The 16,409-nt window shown below is 40.9% G+C and overlaps 1 protein-coding gene across 1 annotated transcript in view; it reads left to right on the top strand.

Annotated features, from left to right (window-relative positions):
• LOC116981656 (opsin-VA-like) overlaps positions 1-4,946 on the top strand; it is a 55,825-nt gene extending 50,879 nt beyond the window's left edge. The window contains exons 2-3 of the mRNA XM_033034744.1: positions 1,748-1,987; positions 4,545-4,946. Of these exons, the coding sequence (XP_032890635.1) occupies positions 1,748-1,987; positions 4,545-4,763 (459 nt within the window). The 3' untranslated portion in view covers positions 4,764-4,946. The remainder of the gene's footprint in view (positions 1-1,747; positions 1,988-4,544) is intronic.
• Positions 4,947-16,409: the final 11,463 nt, after the last annotated feature.

Here is a 16,409-nt window from a genome sequence, read left to right as displayed (position 1 = left end):
GGGAATAGCACCTTGGAGACACCCATGGTCAGCCATGACCGAAGGGGGGCCTAGAGTCTGAAGAAGGGTCTCAACCCGAAACATCACCCATTCCTTCTCTCCAGAGAAGCTGCCTGTCCCGTTGAGTTAATCCTGCATTTTGTGTCTTATCTTCAGATTAAACCAGCATCTGCAGTTCTTTTCTACACATCATCACCTGCACTAGATTAGGACTGCTGTTGGATCCAGAGGCCCAAGAGTAATGTGATCCAATGTTTACATAACTGGATAAGCATCATGAGATTTGAGATGCTCTTCCAGAAATGAATTTAAATTGCACTAGGGCATCAGGGGATTTAAAGCAAAGAAGTAAATCTGGAAGTAAGAATAATAATAATAATAATAATAATAATAAATACTTTATTGATCCCCTCAGGGAAATTCAGATGTCCAGAAGCCCCCAACCAACAAATCCACAGATTCAAAACGAACGCAGACAGAAAATACATAGAATACAATGTGGACACTACCTGAGAGCAATAAATACTTAAAAAGACCAATAATTAACAGTTAAAAATTAAAAATTGCAGAATGCATCCCCCCTACAGCCTAGCGGTCCGAATTATAAAATCTAATGGCTGCAGGGGTGAAGGATCTCATGAACCGCTCCGTTCTACAGGGCAGGGAGAGGAGCCGGTTGTTGTTCCGAGTGCTCTTTTGACTCTCCAGAATTACATTGATCGGATGCCCGTGGTTTTTCAGGATGACCTGCACCTTGTGCCTCATACGCCTCTCAAGCACATCCATCCCAGAAGTTGGCTTTGATAAAAGGTTGTTTCATTAATATCATCTGAGAGATAAATTTATGACCCTCCCTGGTATGGTTTACTAATGACTCCATCCCTACCTTCCCTAAATATATCATCAGTTCGGGGATACTAAGTATGACCATCAGCAAAACCTACATCACACGAGTAAAGTAAAAGACATTAAATTGAATGGAGATCTTGTAGCTTTGAGGAAGAAAGTTGAGTTGCATTTATAAATTATTTTGATTTGCTGCACTGGTATTAATTATTTAAACAAGTCCTTAAGTGATATATTTTTTTAAATGATTGAAATCAATATTTTGATATTGTGTTTTTTAAATTTTTTTTGAACCAAGAAACTTTTTTCAGAAGGCAAATATGGGGGTGAGACTTTGCTGTTGTTAAAGGATTTCTTAGCTGTTTCCTGACTGAACTCAGCCATCAAACTGGATCACATTACATAGGGCCTCACATGTGAGGGTCCTCACAAGCCTCACAAAACAGGGTATGGGCTCAACCAGCAAGATCATCCTTACGGCACTGGGCAAGGTCCGAGATATTATTTTCCCAGCTCTCACCATTCCATTTGGTTTAGAACATTATTTTAATGACGAATGACTCTTGAAATGCTTGATTTAACTGGCTGCGAAACAGGATATGATTTAAAATGTTTTCTGAATATTATGCACTATTAAATACTGACTGTTACTTAGAATTGAAGTGCAAAATCAAAATGCTGACAACATGACACAGTGAGATGAATGCCATGGATATTTTAATTCTGTACTGCAGAATTTAAATCAATATTCAGAATAGCTCACAATTAAATTGAAAAGGGAAAAATACGAAATCTGCAATCAAAATGGTCGCAACCATTTTCAGAATTGTCCGGTGTACACATTTTGTATGGTTTGAAAAATAGAGGATGAAACAGTTGACTTTAGGTTTTCTTGCTGTAGGTATCAAGTACACAAGGGAGACTGGGAGCTGCAAGGAAACCAGAAAAGCAGGTGACCAAGATGGTCATTGTTATGATACTGGCGTTCCTATTCTGCTGGTCCCCCTATGCAGCTTTCTCCATAACCGTGATCACTTGCCCAACCATCGAGTTGGATCCTCGGATGTCAGCAATACCAGCTTTCTTCTCAAAAACTGCTACTGTTTATAATCCAGTCATTTATGTGTTTATGAACAGACAGGTATGTTGCCATTTTTTTTAAACACATTGCTGGAGTAACTCAGCAGGTCAAGCAGCATCTCTGGAGGACATGGACAGGTAATGTTTTGGGTCGGGTCACTTCTTCATACTGAAGAAGAGTCCCGATCTGAAATGTCACCTGACCACATCCTCCAGAGATGCTGCTTTACACATGAAATTACTCCAGCACTATGTATTTTTGTAAACTAGCATCTGCAGTTCTTGTTTCTCTCTAATTATTGCATGCAGCCTTAAGGGCCTGTCCCACTTTCACGACCTAATTCACAATCTTTTTTACTCGTGGACATTTTTCATCATGCTGGAAAAAACGCCCCGAACTGCTTGATGCCACGAGTACCTACGACTAGCATCACGGCCTGCTACGACCTACCTATGACCTCCTACTACCTCATGACGACCATGCTGCGAGTATGAGTCAAGGGCAAACTCGGCAGAGGTCGTGAATTAGGTCGTGAAAGTGGGACAGGCCCTTTACAATTAAACAAGTTTCATCTTGCTAATACGTATGCAAGCTAGGCTTGTACACTCTGGAGTTTCGAAGGATGAGAGGGCATCTCATTGAAACATATAAGATTGTTAAGGGTTTGGACACGATAGATGCAGGAAACATGTTCCCGATGTTGGGGGAGTCCAGAACCAGGAGCCACAGTTTAAGAATAAGGAGTAAGCTATTTAGAACGGAGACGAGGAAACACTTTTTCTCACAGAGAGTTGTGAGTCTGGAATTCTCTGCCTCAGAGGACGGTGGAGGCAGGTTCTCTGGAGGCTTTCAAGAGAGAGCTAGATAGGGCTCTTAAAAATAGCGGAATCAGGGGATATGGGGAGAAGGCTCGAACGGGGTACTGATTGGGGATGATCAGCCATGATCATATTAAATGGTCGAAGTTGCCGAATGGCCTACTCCTGCACCTATTGTCTATTGTCTATTAACAATGAAAACATTCAAACTTCCTGCTTAACGACAATCAAACTTGATTATACTGAGCTGCAATGATTTCACCACTTGCTATGTGACATTTAAACATACTTTACAAATTTGTTGAGAGATCAGATCAATTGTTGAAACAGTATTTAACTGTGATGAAAAGATGTGGACAGCTATAATGTCATTCATTGCTTAAATCAATACCAAGCCACAACAATTATACAAATTAAATGTGTGGTGGGTACAAACACAGCAATTGTGTACTAAAATGCTGTTTTTTATTATTGATGCTAGACACGGAGAATATTGATTACCGGTGACATTTGACAATCTCTACACTGTTTGTGTGTCAGATTAATTTTATGTTTAGTATTGCATGAAATAAAATCAGATAGGATTGTACAATTCCATACTAACTCCAAAAAATTGTTTTGAAGATTATGGTTCCGGAACCTATTCAAAACATAATCCTGATAGATCTTGACAGAGTGGATATGGAGAAGGTTTCTACTGTGGGAGAACTTAGAACGAAGGGCAACATTATGAAAATAACAGGTTATCTTCCGCAAAGGGCAATGTAAAATCTACAATAGCAGATCCCACCTTCTCAAGTTAAACTTCCTTTCTGCCAGAAATACATTACATATGTAAGAGAAAATAAACATTAGATCTTGAAGCAATTGAATTTATCACCTTTCAGATAGCAAATCTTGCGTGATGCCAGAAGACATGAAAAGATCCTGGAGGGCAAAGACGTCAGAGAGATTGCTCAATATAATACTATCTCCATGAAGCATTAGCTACATCCAACAAAACCTTTGTCAAAATTTTAAACTTTTCAATGAATCATATGTAAAGTTGAAACTGCTACCAAAGTGATGGAGGACTTTAGGAAATGATTATTTATACATGTTCTCCCTGAAACTTCTCAATTCATTCCAATATCATACTATGTTACACTCTTAATGGAAGACAAAAGTTAGTCCTACCTTTAAAAGAGAAAATCAAAAAACCCATCAAAGCATGATTTAGTTAATGGGCACTTTCAATTAAATTTGAATTTCCTGGTTATTTTAGGTTCTATTTATCAATTTCAGCTATAAATCCTTGGAATGAGAAGCATTTATTTTATAAATATTAGAACAATGTTTTTTGAAAGAAGAAAACCTCATAACAAAAGTTAACATTTGTTATTCTTCTTATCGAGTCCACACACTAGATTAGAAGTTGTTCAGCCAGAGCTGAACACACTTCTCGGCATCTGCATACAATGGTGTCTGTCTTGTCGCTTCTTGTGCTTCTTGTGCGTGGTGGTGGAAAGATTGGTGGAAACAGGGCCGTGACGTGAACGCTCTTTCCTTGATCCCAACGTTTGTTATTAATGAAAGATATCCATTTGTCTTAGGGAAACATGCATCAACTTTAACTCGTTCTCCCTCTCCAGATACAATACCTATTGTTTTCTATTTGGAACCATTGCATACTTGCAGGATAACAGTACAGTACAGTGTATGTTATTAAAGATAGAATTCCAGATTAATATAATCTATACAAATGCTTTTCTTGTGATATTTGGTTTCCAAATCTGTTTTTTGTTGTTGTGTTTATACAGTTCAGAAAATGTGTCCTGCAAATGTTCAGCCTCAATGAACCTGACACTATTCCAACAGCAGAACATCCAATGCAAGGAGGCAACCATGATGAGAGAGAAATGACCACTGTTGCAAGAATGAAGACTTCCTATTCTATTACAACAAAAGATGAAGAGTGTAGCAAACGTGATACGTTTGCTCAGCTGCCAATACCCGAGGATGATGTTTGCCCAATGTAAATGCAAGGCACTTGCGACACTCTGTATTACATTATTGAAATCTATCATCTGTAAATTGGATACAAATTGGATGCCAAGCTTTCAGTCCACTTCATAGGAAGAAAACACTGATTATGGCAATAAAAAGCTTTGAATAATGGAGCAAAGTCAAGATTTGTCAACAGTTGTAGAACAGAGGTTTCTATCATGTTTACTGCTTAATTTCTTAATCATAAATTCCATGTAAAAATGTAATTTGTGACAAATGGAACTATGAAGTTGAAGCAATTATTTTGTCTATTATACACACTCTTAATAGTAGTGATGGCAGCTTGCAAAAGTTCTCAATTATCTCAAGAATTTTAAGATGATAGAATAGGTGTGAGATTGATAACATCACATATTCTAAACCAAAAGAAGCAACTAGCCAGCAACTTAGATTAATACATTATTTTATGAATTGACCATAAGATAAAAGACTACTTCTTAACTTCAGTTCAAAAAATTCCGGATCAATGTGATGTTATGTCATAGATGCATGGTGCTAAATCGTGCAGCATGAAATTTGGATGACTAACAAACATTACTTGGGTATCAACACAGTGGCTGTAGTATGGATTTAAATATGGTGTGAGTCATCCCCAAATCATTTAATGTGTGGCATTAGCTCCTGTATTGGCATAGACTGAGTGGGTGGATCACAATAGTAATCAGTCTGATTTGATGCCAATGTTGCCATTTTGGAGCTCAACACAAGTCAATTCTTCCTCATAAGAAAACATTCACCAGGAAAAAGAACACCAATTTGTACCTTTCCTCAATATCTCGCACTCTTTACCAGTTGCAGGAGGAAGGTGAAGGAGAAAACATTTTGACGGCACCTTTCTGTCCAGGCCATCTGTGAATAACATATGGAGTTATGGCTAAGGTGAAGACAACCAACAGTCCTATACCTTGTATTCTCTTTATTGCTGCACAATACAGCACCCACTGGCCATGTATAAGGTTGTGAATGTATCTCAATATAGCAGCTGGTAGAGCTGCTGTCTTACAGTGCTAGAGAATTAGGTTTGATCCTGACCTTGGGTGCTGTCTGTGTGGAGTTTGCACATTTGCTACGTCTGTTCCTCTTTCCTCTCACATCCAAAAGACATGTGGCTCTGTAGGTTAATTGGCCCTTGATAATTGCCCTTTGTGTGTAGGGAGTGGATGTGAAAGTTGGATAACATAGAATAGTCTTCTTCTTGCGTTTGGCGTGCACAGCCTAAAGTTGTAGGTCAACTTGGTCTATTTGATCTATTTGTTTGTGCACATCGGATTAATTGCATTAGTCGAAACAGGGTCGCAATCTCCCACCCCACATAGAATAATGAAAACGGATGACTGATGGTCAGTGTGGAATCAGTGGGCTGAAGGGCCTGTTCCCACGTTGTACCTATTAATTACTCAATCAATCAATTAACCAGATAGTGCTAGAGAATAATGTGATGTGTTGGTTCATATAGAAACAAAAGTTGCTGTAATTGTTGTAATGCATGAATGCCATATGATGCAAATTGATTTTAGGCAAGGAAACAGCAGCATGCTAGGATGTATCAGTTCATGCAACAAGTAGCAATATCATTTTTTCTGTGCTTAAAACTGGTCAAGATGTAAATTAAAGGAGGGCCAAAGCTATCATTAGCTCCATTTTAAGGAGTCGCTGCCTTCTTTCCCATTTTCCATTTTTGTGCAATATATTAAGTGTTCATATCCATAGGGTCCATTAGTATCCCATTGGTCTCTTAATACATCCGCCACAAATGACCCAACCACAAATACCATATAAATAACTTAATGGTCTATTTTATGCATTAATGGTTAAAAACCCTTCATATGTCTTGGATCAGCTATGTATTGTTTGTACTCTAGATATCATTTTTCTCGATGCACCATTTAAATAAAATTGAACCTATTTTGCTGCAGCGATATCTTGTTTACTTACATTTTGTTCACACACCTACCCATTGTAGAAGAATTTGAGGTCATTGAGCTCAGCAATCTTTTGAAAGCTATCACTTACGTGCCCTCAATTTGTTTTAAAGTTAAAAACAGATTTTATTTGTTTTATAATATTTTCATTGCATGATTTCTCTTCCTGCAATTCTTGGGTGGCCGTAAAAATAGCACTAGGTAAAATTGTGGTACATGAAGGAGAAAGAGAAGAGGTGCTTATACTGTAAAACACCAGTTTGCAAAGTAGAGTAAAATAGGTGTTCAGCAAGATTCTTGATGTGAAAAAGAGGATAGCTTTGAGGATACCATCATCGCCACCAAGTTTGATGCTACTGCTTACCATGTTCTCTGCATTAGACGAGCAAATAATGTTGCTAGGCATCTGTATGTTATTTATATATAGGATGAAGATATTGTTGGTAAGGTTAACATTTATTGCCCAATTCTAAAAGCCCTTGGATAGATAATGGTCCCACAGTGCTATTGGGTTGCTGAGTTCTGGTATTTAGACCCAGCCATATTGAAAGAGCAATGATAGTGTGTGATTTCGAAGGGAATTTCGGGTGATAATGTTTCCATGTGTGAGTTGCCTTTCTCAATGTTCGAGATCACAAGCTTAGGAGATACTGTAGAAGTTGTCACGATGTGTGACTGCAGTGTATTTCTTAATTAGCATGCAAGGCAATCAAGGTTTGGTGTTTAGAGTGAAGGATGCTGTCTGTATGGAGTTTGTACATTCTCCTCATGACCACGTGGGTTTTCTCCGGGATCTTCGGTTTCCTCCCACACTCCAAAGACGTTAATTGGCTTGGTGAATGTGTAAATTGTCCCTTGTGTGTGCAGGTTAGTGTTAATGTGCGGGGATTGCTGGTTGATGCTGACTCAGTGGGCTGAAGGGCTGTTTCGGCGCTGTATCTCTAAACTAAACTAAAAGGAAGAGAGAATATCGGGGGTGCTGAGAAAGGTGCTTATCAAGTGGACTGATTTTTCTTAATGGATGGTTTCTGAGAATTCCTCATTCAGAGAAGAAAAGCGTATGCTGCCACATTCTTGTTGTTCATCACAGACCTTGGGAGTTAAGGATTAAGTGATTTACTGCAGGATAACCAGGACATTGTATTTGTATTTGCATTCACAGTATATCTGTAGCCATTGTATTTATGTGGTTCATCCGTGAATGTTTCTGGTCACAATACTAGTGGTGAGAGACATAGTGATGGGGAAGCCATTGATATGGAAGTCAATGGATGTGGATATATGTTTATCATGGTGGAAATGGTCATTGCCTCACACTTCTCTGGTGAACTTGTCATTTGGCCTTTATCAGTCCATGCCTGAATGCTATTGAGATATTGTTGAATCCAGGCATGTTTCATTTTCTGAAGAGTTGCAAACAAACTTGAATATTTTGCAATCAGCTGTTAGCGTTCCCAGGTCTGAGCTTACTATGGAGGGAATGCAAACGATGAGGTTGCAGAAGGTGGTTATTGCTCAGAATAAAACCAGACTCCATCTTGAGCCACTGGAGAATTTTCCCTTCAATTTTCATTGACCACTTTAGCCAGAGCTCCATGTTTGAAGAAGGGCACCATCAAAAATATCACCTAGTCTTTTTCTTCAGAGATGCTGCCTGACCGACTCAGTTACTCCAGCATTTCTATCTTTGGTATAAAGTAGCAATGTTACAAAATTTTGAGATTTTAAAAATCAAGTCTGTAATTTATCCCATCAGATATAAGCATAAAAATAAGTTTAATTTGACACCTAATTCACTTTCATATCTCAAGTATTTAAAAAGTTATGGCCATTTTCATACTGGGAAATGAGCATCTTGTTCCCTATTGATTTTCTATGGACCATAACAAAAAGCTGTGATCGTGAACAGTCAAAAGCCCATAACTTTCTTAAAAATTAAGAGAACTGAATGAAATTTTCAGTTATCATAGATGAAGCATTCTGAAAACAAATATAAAATAATCTTACTTGGATGACCTGAAATTAAAGCATATAATTAGTTAGTTACCTAATTGTAGCTAATTTCAGACTTCAATTACTAGATCTAAACATCTATCCATTTCTTAATAAATGATTAACATTTTTAAATAGCCTAAATGTCCAAATAATATTCACAAATAATTCACAATAAAACATGATTTTTAAATCTCATTTACATTAATTTATAGGCCAAATGGAAGGAATTTAGTGTTTAATTGCTGTAAATAAATGCCTATTTAAATCAGCTTTCCAGTGGGTCCCTGTGGAACGCGCTGGTTTAGAACGTTCACATTGCGGTAGTTTTGTGCCCCAAATGCCCAGAAAAATACTGCGGGATATAATGGGCCCAAATTGAGCTACTCGCAATATTAAACTTTGTATAAAGGGATCTTTAGAAAGCCCTTTTTAATGTAAAAATATGCAGCCTAACTTCAGCTGTCTGCTTTATGAGGCCCTGCGGTTGCTGGCTGTCGCGGGTTTAGAGATGATTTTTAAACTACTATAACTATTATACGAGGCCTTTAAACCTAATAATAGCTTTTGCGACGGGGTCTTCCAGCGATTTTTCGTTAATAATTAACTAGGCTGAACATTTTCGATTGGAACAGCCTAGAGAAAATCGCGTTTTAAACCCGCCCCCTCTAAACGGCGCCAAAATCGCTCACACCCACAACGGCAGATTTTCAACGACGCTTCAGGTAGGCTTTGCAACATACCTATATAAAGCAGGATCTGCATTTCCTCCCTACACATTCCATGTTCATAAGTTCATAAGTTATAGGAGCAGAATTAGGCCATCCGGCCCGTCTACTCTGCCATTCAATCAAAGAAATTCCTCCTCAGCTCCATGACACCATGAGTTTATTTTCTCCTTCAATGTCACGAGCAGTTCTCCTCACATCTTGAATTCAGCTTGTTCCCATGTCCTGGTCAAGATAGTAATGAAATTTGGAGCTGAGAAGTCCAAATTGTCAATGGTGAATAGATCATTGGTAAATAAATAAATAAATACAGTCTGATTGAGAGTATATCGAAGTAGCTCTGGAGCACATCTTCAGTTCTACTGCCATGTTGCTGGCCTCATAGACATTGCTATATCCAGTGTCCTCAGCTGTTTCTTGATATAATGACCAGTCCCTTTTCTCCCCTCTCCCATCAGGCAAAAAGTATAAAAGTGTGATAACGCACACCTCCAGATTCTGGGACAGTTTATTCCCAGCTGTTATCAGGCAACTGAATCATCCTACCACAACCAGAGAGCAGTGCCAAACTACTATCTACCACATTGGGTGACCCTCAGACTATCCTTAATTGGACTTTGCTGGCTTTACCATGCACTAAACGTTATTCTCTGAGTATGTATCTGCACACTGCAAATGGCTCGATTGTAATGATGTTGTCTTTTTGCTGACTGGATAGCATGCAACAAAAGCTTTTCATTGTACCTCGGTCCACGTGACAATAAACAAAACTAAACTAAAGCAGAGTACATTAAATCAACTGAAGATTGGCTTATGTGGTGGCAAGGACCACAGGAGGAGAGTGAGATGGATAATCTATTTGGCAGATCTGATAGAAAATGCCTTTAATGCTTCAGCCTTGTACTTACAGTAGTCCCACCATCACCAAGGACAGGATGGTCTTGATGCCTCTTCCTCCTATTAGTTGCTCAATTGCTCACAATCATTTAAAAAGGTACAGCATGGAAACAGCCCCTTTAGCCCACCGAGTCCATGGCAACCGTTAATCGCCCATTCACTATTTCTGCTATCTCACTTGTGCATTCGCTCCCAACACACCAGGGGCAATTTACAGAGGCCAATTAACCTACAACTCTGAATGTCTGGACTGTGGGAGGAAACCAGAGCACCTGCAGGAAACACAGGGGGTGACAGGGAGAATGTACAAACTCCACACATACAGCACCTGAGGTCATGATCAAACCCACATCTGTGGTGCTGTGAGGCATTGGCTCTCCCTGCTGCACCACTGTGCCGCCCTGATTAATGATTGGATATGTGTTCACTGCAGACCCATAATTGAGCTATTGGTTGTGGGTTCACCTAAGTTAAAAGTGGTATGGTATTTTTACTGTGGCATGTATATCGTCTTGTGCTACTGCTTCACAAAATTGTCAGCTTGCTTTTAGGCGATATGTCCCTGACCCATACTACAGAGCTGCCACTTCTGATGGGTCTGTTCTGAACATATTTCAGAAATGTCTGGGATATTGACAGTAAGGTATATTCTTTTAATATAACTATGCCATGCTCTGGCTTATCTACCCTTTCCTAATCTAGATGCTAGTACCCATATGCTTGTGAGATGAATTTACAAGGCTAGCCAGGTTGCGAGTAATTTTGCCATGCCAATGCGAGCTGGTCTATCAGATTTTATTCTTAATGTGCTGTAAAACAGCAATTTAGATACAACGGTAAACCTACATTACTGCGGATATGAAATGAGTCATAGGGTGAGGACAATTGTTATGTGCTTGAGGTTATTCTCAAGGTGAGGACACTAGAGCACCTAATGGATTTTTGTTGCAATCCATAATAGGAATAGATATGTTGACCACCTTCCCCCTCCCCACCTTACTCTCTCCAATTAGTGTCCAATCTATTCACCATAGTGGAAAAGCAGGCTTTCAATGATTTCATACAAAATGTTTGCCTGGTGTGGCTGCATATAAATTGTTGAAAGTCAAAACTGTTCTCTATCTGATATAACAGCAGAACAGACTGGAAAACCTCAGCAGTCCAGGCAGCCATATCTGGAATGAGAAACAGAGTCAATCTTTGAGGTCAAAGACAGCTGAACCCATTGAATACACCAGCATTTTCTTTTTTTATATTTGTGGTTATACAGCTGGTTATGTGAATAAGGGGTGATTTCGAATCGGAATAGCTAACTGGAAGGAAGCAAGGACGTTTTCAGGTGACAATTACCATGGAGGTATCAGTTCTGGACATCATTTGAGCAATTATGTTGAATTGTGGATTTGAGGATCCCAACATGGCTTTGTGTCTGAGATGATTTCAGGGCACATTTATCTTATATTGGCTGCTAAGGTTATTCCTAGCAAAAAGAAGGCAAAAAGAACCAAAAAAGAATTGATGCGCATGTGAGAGAGGATAAATTGCAGGAATACAGAGGATAAAAGATGAAGAATGAAGAATATGAATCTGAAGAAGGGTCTCGACCCGAAATGTCATCCATTCCTTCTCTCCAGAGTTGCTGCTTGTCCCTCTGAGTTACTCGAGTTTTTTGTGCGAAGGATATGACTAATGGGATCACTCTACCAGGAGCTGGCATAGATATGATGGGCTGGATGGCCTCTTTCTCTACCCTCATAAGTAAATATTAATAGTTGTGTCCCAATTGATGAGGATTGTTAGTTGGTGAGTGATAGTGGTGTGGTGAATTAAATAGTCTGGGGTATTTAGACACAAAATGCTGGAGTAACTCAGCGGGCCAGGCAGCATCTCAGGATGACTATTTACTTATTCAGAAACTCTCAGTTGAAGCGATTAAGCTTCCTACAGGACTGCACCAGGCTATCAGTGCTCCAGTCCTGGCACTAACCTCCAAGCCTAATTGCACGTCCTCCCCACTTCCTCACTGACCTCTGAGCATGAGGAACTCCCTGGCTCCCTGCTGTTTCAATATCATCGTTATTTCTACCACTAAGCAATGAGTTCTGCATCTAAAACCATGGAACCTGCACTTTCTCATGCCCAGTATCTATCGTAGTTCCCCAGGTCCTGTTGTATAATACCTGACTGCACCTGTTCCAGATGCAACACTCCTTCCTTACAAAGCTGCTAACTTACTTTAAACTGTTAAGTGTGATTTTTACTGGATACAGACTCTCAAGATTCACTGCTGTGGAATCCAGCACAGTGCATGCTAGATGTTGCTGTCATGCGGATAAGCAGACTGTAGGAAGTTAGCTTGCTGCTTTAATTACACCCATCGGGTGTGGTTACAAATCCTATCTCACCACCATTACAATCTAAAGGGACATTATGAACATATAATACCATTTAAAAGAATGTGGTGTCTATGGAGTTGAGTAGAATTCCTGTGATCATTAAACTATCTGATTACCAAATGTGATATTGTAAAATTAACCAGCAGTAATAAATTAGCATTGAATGACTCTGACAATACTTGTCGTGGTAATTGTGTAATAGTCAGTTTCCTTTAATTAGGGTATGCAACAAACATGTTTGAATACAGAAGGGCATAACATTTGCATTATTATATTACCGTTGAATAGTTTATACTTTCACACATAAATCTTGCTCATAGCTAATAAAAAGATAATACAGAAAGAATATTTATGCTTTCTAACTATAACATGAGTTATTGTAGAATTATTCATGATTAATTTTATTGAACATAATAAATTTCAAATGAAAATATAAATTAACCTGCCATTTGGCATGTGCTAGTAACCAAAATTCAAGGCCAGTCATGTAAGGAACGATTGGAAAGTCTCTTACCCAGAGTAGGGGAATCGAGAACCAGAAAATAGAGGTTTAAGATGAAGGGGGAAAGATTTAATATGAATCTAATGGGCTTGTCCCACTTAGGTGATTTTTTACGGCAACTACAGGCTGTTTGGCGTGCACTGTGCTTGAAACTGCAATGGAAATGGAAATTAAATGAAAATGCAATGAGCTGTTTGGCCGGCCCTGTTCTTGAAACTGTAATGGAAATGAAATGAAAAGGCAATGAGCTGTTTGGCCTGCCCTGTGCTTGAAACTGCAATGGAAATGGAAATGAAATGAAAATGCAATCAGCTGTTTGGCCTTCCCTGTGCTTGAAACTGCAATGGAAATGAAATGAAAATGCAATGAGCTGTTTGGCCTGCCCTGTGCTTGAAACTGCAATGGAAATGGAAATGAAATGGAGTTGTTTGGCCTGCCGTGTTCTTGAAATTGAATCGCAAATGAAATGAGTTGTTTGGCCTGCCTGAAACCACTAATTTCGGCCCACAAGGCCCCTATTAGCTGACAAACTAGTCCCTTTTGCCCACAATACCTGTATTAGCCCAGGAGGAGCTTTTTGGCCCAAAAGGCCCGTGCCAGGCCAGGAAAAGTCCAGGAAATTACCTTTCCCTGAGGTTTTACTCAGATTTTCTTTTAAAGAGCCCCTTCGGCCCATCAGGCCTGTACTAATCCAGGAGGAGTCCCTTCGGCTCATCAGTATGTATTCCCCCTGCAAGTATTAAACTTCACCCCAGTATTGTTCCACCTCCCTTCATTGGCTCCCTGTGAGATCCAAGCCAGGATAGACTTTCCTCCTTCATTGCTGTGATCTGCAGAAAAAGATGAAAAATGTCTAAAATTGATTCTCCACCCTCTCCCCCTTCTATCTCCTAGAGTCTCTCACCTGTTTTGGGCAGAATTTCTGACAGTTTCTGAGCTGCCAGCTCACCAGGCCTGAGTGACTGAGCTGCCAGCCCACCAGGCCTCAGTGATTGAGCTGCCAGCCCAAGAACCCATTTGGCCCACAATGCACATACTACCCCTCTGGAAACCAGTCCCTTCAGCCCACAACACCCATACTAGCACTCCAGAAAGACCCACCCACTGGCCACCAATATTGGAATTGGTGGAGAGATGGAATATTGCATTGGGGGTCAGCCCTCTCGTGTGAAGATGGGACCCAACAGGTCCCACTTAGTCTAGTTATTGTATTATATGCTGTAAGTCAGTAACAGACAGGTAAAGAAATTACAATTTCTAGCAAAAGACCAAGTCTTTATGGAGAAAATCAGTTGCTAGCTGGTACACTGGCATATCATAATCAGTAGCATCATTGTTAGGTATGTGATAATTAGCATATGTAATTAGTGTCTTGTGATATCTTGTGCAAGTAAGCATGTGCAGGGGGAGACTCAAAGTGGCGTCCTGCAGTAAAGAAGCTTGTAAGATTACTCCCGTGTCCGAGCCTTATTCCCGTCTGTTCTAAGCATCCAAATACACAATAATTGGCGACGAGGATAAAAGAACGAAGATAAGAACAAGGCCAGCAAGAAGAATCGAAAACAAGTTTAAAAATAGTAGTATTTGGAAACAAAGTGGAACAGCACCAAGCCAAATGGTTTTGAATTGGCGCCAAAAAGAAAAAAAGGTAGGAATGGGAAGCAATAGCTCAGGGAAGATCTAGGAAAACAAGCAGGGCAGTAAGGGTCACTGAGCACGGTGTCAGCTTACCTGGAACGTTTTCCAGGGCTGTGCAGCCCACAGCCCAGCTCAAGCAGCAGCCACAGACGTCGGGTGGGGGCCTAGTACCGATAAGGGCACGGACAGGTCTGGAAAAGCCACCGACAAAAGAGGACTGTGTAGCCCACGGCCAGCCCCAGTAGAAGCCACTGACGTCAGGTGAGGGCCTAGTACCGTGAAGGCCACGGACAGGTCCAGAGAGCCACCGACGAAAGAGGACCGTGTAGCCCACGGCCAGCCCCAGTAGCAGCCACCAACGTTGGGTGAGGGCCTCGTACCGTGTAGGCCACGGACAGGTCCAGAGAGCCACCGACAGAGGCTGAGTCTTCAGCCCAACCGGGAACAGTCAGCCCGGTGGGGGGAGAAAGCAGAGAAAGCCCGGTCGGGAGCAGAGTCAGCCCGACCGTGAGCAGAAAAGCGGACAGGCCCGCGAGAGAAGCGGAGTGAAGCCGAAAGCCGTGAAAGCCCGGTCGCAAGGGACGGCCGAGAGTGGAGAAAGCTGAGAAAGCTGAGAGGCACAGTCCCGATGCTTGGAGCAGTGGGGACCAGCAGCAGAAACGAGCAGCGACTCACCTTCACCTTCCGCAGGGTAACCACGGGAGCCAACGACGAGCCGTGCAGCGGGTTCATTAGCAGCCAGGAGGGCTGTGGAGACAGCGGGCAGGCAAGTCGGCGGAGCAGTGGTGGAGAGGAAGGTCAGCAGGCAAGCACGCCAGCAAAGCAGCAACAGCCAGCCCGGGAAGCCAGCAAAAGCCAGCCTGGGAGGCCAGCCGGTGGAGTCAGCGAGGGCCAGCGGAGGCAACAGCAACAGCTGAGCCAGCAGCTGCATCGGAGGTCCGGTGTGGCCAGCGGTGTTTAAGGGTAACAGTGAAGCCCAGGGGGGAGCCAGCTAAAGCAGCAGTGGAGGTCGAGGATGCACCAGAGTCCACAGGCCACAATCTGGAGCAGTGAAATCCTTCACAATAAAACTGTAATGCATTGTCACAGTAAAAGCAGGACTGTTGGATGTGTAATGCATTGGTCACATAATGTAATGCATTAGGAATATGTTTAAAATGTTGTAGTTTGCCTATTAACAGGAAATGTTGGTTAATAGTATAAATCTATTATTATAAGATTAAGTAAGAGACAGTGATTGTTGCTAAAGCTAATTAATACAGAACTGTGTTATCCAGGGCAGAAGTCAGTGTTTTGGCTGTAGAGGAGATATGTGTTTTATTATCTTGAGGTAATCAGTGTTTTGTCTGTACAGGAGCATCATAATAGGGCACCTGGATAGCAACAGGTAGCATGGCTTTTCAAAGGATAGGAAAGTGGCCCCAGTTAGAATCTGGGTGCAATTTTGAGAAATGGACTGCAGTCTTGGAGGCTTCGTTCATTTCCAATGATATCGCTACTGAGGAGAAGAGAGCATGGTTCATATTAGGCTTAGAAAGAGAGG

Source organism: Amblyraja radiata, chromosome 15 (genome assembly GCF_010909765.2).
Source record: "Amblyraja radiata isolate CabotCenter1 chromosome 15, sAmbRad1.1.pri, whole genome shotgun sequence".
Lineage (NCBI taxonomy): Eukaryota > Metazoa > Chordata > Chondrichthyes > Rajiformes > Rajidae > Amblyraja > Amblyraja radiata.
This window is presented reverse-complemented; position numbering and strand designations above follow the sequence as displayed.